The 7,201-nt window shown below is 51.9% G+C and overlaps 1 protein-coding gene across 2 annotated transcripts; it reads right to left on the reverse strand.

Moving 5' to 3' along the window:
- rnf169 (ring finger protein 169) lies at positions 1-5,753 on the reverse strand. 2 transcript variants are annotated; one of them, XM_012858058.3, is made up of 6 exons: positions 5,371-5,751; positions 2,409-2,479; positions 2,229-2,321; positions 2,059-2,159; positions 1,849-1,942; positions 1-1,769 (listed from the first exon to the last, which is right to left on the reverse strand). In XM_012858058.3, the coding sequence occupies exons 1-6, from the start codon at positions 5,651-5,653 to the stop codon at positions 699-701; spliced, it is 1,713 nt and encodes a 570-aa protein (XP_012713512.2). In that variant the 5' UTR covers positions 5,654-5,751; the 3' UTR covers positions 1-698. The 2 variants fall into 2 exon arrangements, with proteins under 2 accessions (XP_012713512.2, XP_021169541.2); XM_021313866.2 differs by having other exon boundaries at positions 2,059-2,321; positions 5,371-5,753.
- Between the last annotated feature and the right edge of the window lie 1,448 nt (positions 5,754-7,201).

Below are 7,201 nucleotides of genomic sequence, written 5' to 3' on the forward strand. Positions count from 1 at the left end.
TTCCTGTTTTATGCCGTTTATTTCATTCCTGCACAGTTCTTCGTTTACATGATGTACAGAAAGGAGCCTTCTGACCAGGATGCGGTGCAGCTCATTAAATGCAGTTAATCATGAATTTATGTCAGAGACGCATCGATTCATCCGCTGAAGGCTACCAGGAGGTCTACCTGCCCCGCTGCAGCGCGTCCGTCACAGAATCAGAACCGGGTCTGGGTCCGTAGCGAGGCCGGGACCCCCATCACGCCCACATCCAACGGGCAGCGCTCTGCTGCGCTCTGATTGGCTGTGAGGTCTGTGAGGGGACGCTGACTCGTCAATAAATACACAGATAAATATGGAGTCAGCCGGATGATGCTGTGAGCAGCTGAAACCGTCACCTGTTCACCTGCTTCCAGGTGTGGTCATGACACTGAGGTCAGAACCTGATTGGCCCGGAGCATCTCCAGAACCGATGGGCTGATTATCAGTAACCAGCAGCTTGATGGTCATCAAAGCCGTTCTGTCTCTGTGGAGCAGAGGACCTGAACCCGTTGATCCGGAAGGCCAACCAGAATCAGGAGGTTCTGTTCAGGTTCTGCTCACAGCTCCGTTGGTTTTTGGTGCTCTGCTGGTGTTTGGAAGAAAACGTTCCACGCCTGAAAACTGTCCTTTGGTCTCTTTGCATATCTGAGTTACTGGAAGCTGAGCCCGGCTCGCCTTCAGAGCTTCTTGCTGATTCGCCGGGACGTCCTCAGGCTCCGCCTCCTGCGGTTCTGGGAGGACCTCCAGGAGCGCAGGAAGTACCTGTCGGGGCTGGTTCTGCGGATCTCCAGGTCGAACTGTCTCTGCAGTTTGAGGGCCAGGGCCCTGTCCTGCTGCTCCTGCTGGACGGGACACGGCGCCCCCTGCTGGACGCCGGCCCGGCTCCTCTTCAGGTCCAGGTCCAGGTGTTTGGTCTTCTGGTTCCTCTTCTTGCCCCTCCTTGAGGTAGCCTGGTGGTGGACGCCGCCGTCCCAGTCCTTCCTGGGACTCGCCGAGTCCTTTGGCACCAATTTTCCGGGCTGGAACCCGGAGTTGTTGCGCGGCGACAGCGACCGTTTCTGGGCGAGCGGCGCCGGCCCGCCGCAGGGCTCCGGCGTGACGCCTTCCGGCTCAAAGTCCGAGCGCCCCCTCAGGGCGGTGGCGCAGCCGTAGCGCACGGCGGGGACCCGGATGGTCACGGACTGCTTCTGGAAGGCGTCCGTGTCCGGAGGCTCGAACAGCAGCCGCCTCCTGTTGGACAACGCCACGGCGCCGCGGTGCTGATGCGCCTTGGAGGCTCCGCCCCCTCCGTCGGGCTTGCCGGGCTCAGACACCGGGCTGGTGAGCGTGGCGCGGGAGCTGACGTTCAGGCCCTGCCGGTCCAGCTCGATCTGCCGCCACTTCTGCAGGACGGCGGGACTGGCCTCGTAGCTGGTGGCCTTGTGCAGGCTGCGGCTCAGGTTGCGGGGCGTTGCCTTGACGACGGTGGGCTCCACCAGGCGGCCGTCCGGCAGCCGCTTGGGCGGCGTGCACGGCGAGCAGACGATGGGCTTGAAGTGGTTGAGCTCCTCGGAGATGCTGTCGTTGCTCTCGGGGCTGATGGAGCGCTCGGCGCGGGGCGGCGGCGGCGGCAGGCTCAGCGGGGCCGAGGACGTGAGGACCGCCCGCCAGGTGAGCCTGCGGTCGGGCGCCGTGATGGGAGCCGACACGGAGCGGCTGTTCTCCGACGACAGCAGGATTCCAGCCGCCGAGCTGTGGCTGATTCCCACCTGGAGGGCAGACACAGGAGACGGGTCAGAGCCGCGGCGAGCCGGGCCATCGCCATGGGGGCGTCCCGGTCCGACCCACCTGCTCCATCACGGCCGCCGGCGGGACGACGACCTTCACCTTCCCTCCCCGGTCCTCCATGGGGTCGGTGCAGCTCCGGCTCCTCTGAGAAACACTGGAGAGCAAACAGACGGCGGTCAGAGGACGGACTGCAGCAGAACTCCCGGTCCGGTCCGGTTCGGTCCGGTCCGGTCCGGTTCGGTTCGGTCCGGTTCGGTCCGCTCCGCTCACCTGCTGACAGCCGAGGAGTTTTTGGTCTTCCTGATGAACGCAGAGATGTTCCTGATCCTCCTGCTGATCGGCTCCTCGTTCTCCGAGTCCGACAGAACTCCCTGGGGCACAGCAGCGGGTGAGCAGAACCGCAGCACCACAGGCGGACACCGCGGTTCCGTCAGACTCACCGGGTCCACGCCGCGCCGGACCGACCCGGGTTCGTCCTTCCCCATCAGAGCGCTCCACCTCCTCGCCTCGTCTCGGTCGTCGGACGCCAGCAGCTGGAACAGGAAGAGGAACGACAGCGATCTGGACCCGAGCCCACGTCAGAACAAAGCTTCTCCGTCTCCCCCAGAACCGGATCTCACCTTGTGTTTCCCCGCTGGACATGAAGGTGCGTCTGCAGGCTTGGGGAGGAGCGTCGGACAGACGAAGACCTCTGAGGAGAGAAACCAAGAGGAGGAACGTGAACAAAGGCGGTTCTCCTGGAGGAGACTCTCCGGTCCGCCTGAAGCTAAAAACGCTGAGTCGTTGGATAGGACCTGCTGGGTGGACAGGTGTGTAGAAGCTGAGCTCAGGTGTTTGGCCACAGGTGGACAACAGCTGGAGAGCTTTTCCCCCTAATTAACTTCCGACATCTGATGGAGTGCGTTGGAAGTAGTGTTTAGTCCAGGTTGTGCTTTGTGTTCATCAGAAACTGCTCCATCCAGCCTCCTCAGCCCCGTTTGGAGCTAAAACAGGGACGGCTTAACCAGACAAAAAGAGAGATTTGGCATTGTAAAAATCAAACATTGAAAAGTCAGACATTGTTAGAAAGTAAAAACTTATGATATTCTCATTTTATGCTGCAGCTTTTTTAATGAGATGTTCTCAGTGTCACTGCAGACCTCCTTCAGCTACGACGTCACTACAAGCTGGCTCTGTTTGATGTGAATGAGAATATCATAAGCTTTTACTTTCTAACAATGTTTGACTTTTCAATGTCTAAATTTTGCAATGTCTAATTTTTATAATACCAAATCTCTTTTCAATGTCGCTGTAAGCCGTCACTGTTTGAGCTCCATACGGCCGGCAGTCTTCTGACTAGGGCTGGACGATATAGGAAAAAAAAGCATATCGATAAAATAAAAATCATATTGATCAATATCAATAATTATCAACAAATTCAAAACATATATTTTAAGTGCAGCCCTGGCCCTTTTATGTTGTTGCTTAGCAACCTATTTTTAGATACAGACACAAACTCTGAATTCTAACTCAAACTTTTTACCAAAACTGTAAGTTTTTAAAAAAAGAAAAAAGAACGTGTGCTCTCTGAACTCTATGAAGTGGGCGGAGCTTGGTTCCTGGGTCTGCGTTGTGATTGGTTAGGAGGATGTAATGATGTAATAATAACCTACATGATAGAATGCATAAGGAAAACTGTTATTCTATTGAAGTTTTTATTGACTCTTTTTTCTACCATCAACATACGTCTATCGATCGATATTTATTGCTATTGAATTATTGTCCAGCTCTACTTCTGACGTCGGGTTTTCAGGTCGACTCGTCTCGCTCTGGACTCCAAGTTGTTAACGGGGTCTGGTACCGTGGAACCGCTACTGATGGAAAACCCTAATAACCGGGTAGAGCAGTGCTGCACTGGGTTGGTACTAAAGGACAAGAACCACCAAAGACTGTCTGGCAGAACCAAGAACCAGACTCGTGGAGCAGAATAACGGCGCCCCCGCACTGCAAAAAGGAACTAAAAGTAAGTAAAACTTTCTTGAAATTTGTGTATTTGTCCTCGATTTGAGCAGCTAAATGAGATTACCTGCACTTAATATAGGAACAAGTGATCTCCATCATCTTATTCCAAGTGTAGTATATCCAATTATCTTATTTTAGGGGTAGAAATACTAACTCCACTGGCAGATATTTCTTATTTACCTTCTCAAATCAAGGACAAATACGCTCATTTCAAGAAAGTTTTACTTACTTCTTGTTCTCTTTTTGCAGGGCGGTGCAGAGCTTGGTCAGTGCTGGCAGCAGGCGGCGTGAGTCCATCCATCACAAGGAGAAGACTTTTGGAGCCGGAGGGCCGCAGAGGAGCCACTTCTGGCCAAGAGAGCCACGGACAATGGACGGGAATTTAGTAGAAGCAAAAGGTAAATGTGAACTTATTTAACGCGTTTCCACCCAAAACGCCGTACATTAAAGCCACATTCACCCAGTCGCTCTCATGAACGCACTCATACACCGATACGCAGCTCCGTAGGCAACTTGGGGTTAAGTGCCTTGCCCAGGGGCACATCGACATGTGACAAGGGGAAGCTGGAATCGAACCCACAACGTACCGATTGATAGATCTGAAGGTCTGATAGATCCTACCTCCTGAACATCTGGAGAGGAAGAACCTGAACCAGGCCCATTAACCAGAGGAACATCTGCTTTTCAGCACAGGAGGTCAGGACGTTCAACACTGATTCCAACTAAAGTTACATTTAATAATAATAATAATAATAATAAGACCTCAGATGCATGAATGATTCATAAAAGCAAATTAAACCAATCAGATCAAACCGAAACCCACCTGTCTGCTGTAGGTTAAACCTAAAAACAAACGTATTTGTCCGTTAAAGCAGCTTCATTCCCACATTAAACGGATCAGGACAGTTTTTATTCTGAGCCTCCTGCTGAGATCCGGGACTCCTGTTTTCAGGTCTTACCTCCTGCAGGAGGTCCGGCTCTCCAGGGGCTTCCAGCGAAAACCACAAGCTTCACATCTGCACAACCACTGCCAAAGTACTGCACAGTACTACACAGTACCACAGTACTACAGAACCAGCAGGACTGTGGTAACTCCTCCTGCAGCAGAACATGTCTGGACAAGTCCTCTCTGAGGCAAACCGAACAGCCGCAGCAGAAACAGGCGAATAAAAAAATAAATCTGAGGTAAAAACGGGAAAAACGTCCCAAAAAGCAGCAGCAGGACCGTCATGTTGATGTTTTCATTGATTCTCCCCGGACTGATGGCTGATCATCAGAACCACACCGAACCGTCCGGATCCCATCAAGTCCTGCCCGAACGGACCCGGTCCACGGAGGGACAGAACCCGGTCCACGGAGGGACAGAACCCGGTCCACGGAGGGACAGAACCCGGTCCACATCGACCGTTTCCACTGTAAATTCCTGCTGTTTTTGTAAACGTAACTTTATTAAAGTTCCTCCTAAATCTGTCCGAACCTTCCTGGTTCTTTTTTCCAGCAGGTCTAAGTGGACCGAACCCCCAGTCAGAGCGGGTTCCGCGCCCCCCGGGCGGCTCTCTCCCCCCCGGTGGACACACTGACCTCTCCGGCTCTCGGCGTCCCTCTTTCCCGCTCTGCCGCTGCTCCTCTCGGAGTCACTTCTTCTCCGGATTCGCTCCTCTCTGCCCCGGACTCTCCGGGCCGGGCACCGGAGACAGGCCGGGCCGGACCCAGACCGGCTCTCCGAGCAGGCTGAGCACTTCTCCGGCGTGCCGGACCCGGAGCGGCACCTGGTGGCTCCGGCGGCGCCGGGCCCTGACCGGGAGGCGTCCGCGGCGGTGCCGGCCGGACTGGCTCGGTGTTCGGCGATCCCTGCGGTCGCCATCTTGTCTCTCAGGTCCGCTCTGAAAACAAACCCCGCCCCCTGCCGAAAACAGCGCGAGCGCAAGCTGGACGCGCGTGCAGCCCGCCAACCGCGGAGCCGGGATCCAGCGGCGCGAGGCTGCTGTGGCGGGAGTCAGAACTTTCAAAATAAAAGCACCCGTTCCCGCACCAGACGATCCTTTGGTGAAGATCGTTGATCTGACCGATCTTCTCTCTTCTAGCTCTGAACTGTCCGCACTGACCGCCAGAGCCCGGAGGACATGTTTCCTAAGCTGTCAACTGTCCCGCCAACGTCACCGGATCCCTTAAAAATATCAGACAAATGTTCCCTGGTTGTTCCTGTGGTATGGAAGCCCATTTCTGCCACTCTGATGAAAAAAAAAGTTTAATGTCACAATTATGACTTAGCTATCTTATTACGAGATAGCTAAGTCATAATTATTATCAGACAGTATCTCATAATTATCAGAGTGGCAGAAATGAGACACATTGGGATAGTTGGAAACTTCAGGAAAATGCCCAAGGAGCCTTTAAAGGGTGCAGGGTTTCCCAACTCCAGTCCTCGAGGTTCAGTCTCCTGCATATTTTAAACGTGTCCCTGCTACACCTGAATCTAAATGGTTTAGCTCAGAGGGGTCCCCACCCTATCTGGGCCCCTGAGAGAGATTAATCAGCAATCTACACATGCTTACAAAAGAACCACAATGGCTTTATTTTTATCACTGTCTTTGATTCATAAGATAGCATTCACCTAGACTTACACTTAGACAAACTTTATTGTTATTTTGTATGTGCAGAGTGCATACAAAGCAAAATGTCGTTACGACAATGTAATGATAATAATAACAATAACAATAATAATAGTAGTAAGAAATTATAAAAAGAACAATTGACATTAAACAGTGAATGAAAAACACATACAGTTTGCACACAATAACTTTACATAAGCGACACTTATGCTTTGCAATTACTTAATGCAAAAAACGAAGTAAAATAATTAAATACAACTATATGCAAAACAGTGAACAAAAATGTTGGTTATAGACCAAAAGTGCTTTTTATTACTTTAAATTATGTGATCACCCACTTTACTTTACTCCCAGCAGTCTATGACATCATCATACATCAACTCACTTTAATTGTTGTTAATTAGCCGTTGCTCTACATTGGAATCTATGTGACCGTTTCCACTTTCAAAGTTAATAGGTTTCTTCAAGGACTTCCATAAAGCTGCTTCCACTCACAAATTAATCTAAAGGCAGCAAAGCACCACCATCACACATTGCCGATTACACTTTTATTTTAGAGGTGCAGTCATTAGGGACGTTTTACGTGACTCAGCTGAAGGAAGAAGGGTTGGGGACGTTAAAGAAGGTCCAGCATGTTGCAGAAGTTTGCTGGAGGAGAATTCACTGGACTAATACCGCCACCAGTGCAGAGCTTGCTCAGTGTCAGCAGCTGGTGGGCTGCACTGTGTCTGGACTCTGCAGAGAGACTTAACATAGACTATATTGTTATTTAACTGCACATGCTAAATTTTGTTGCAGTG

Source organism: Fundulus heteroclitus, unplaced genomic scaffold, assembly GCF_011125445.2.
Source record: "Fundulus heteroclitus isolate FHET01 unplaced genomic scaffold, MU-UCD_Fhet_4.1 scaffold_44, whole genome shotgun sequence".
NCBI lineage: Eukaryota > Metazoa > Chordata > Actinopteri > Cyprinodontiformes > Fundulidae > Fundulus > Fundulus heteroclitus.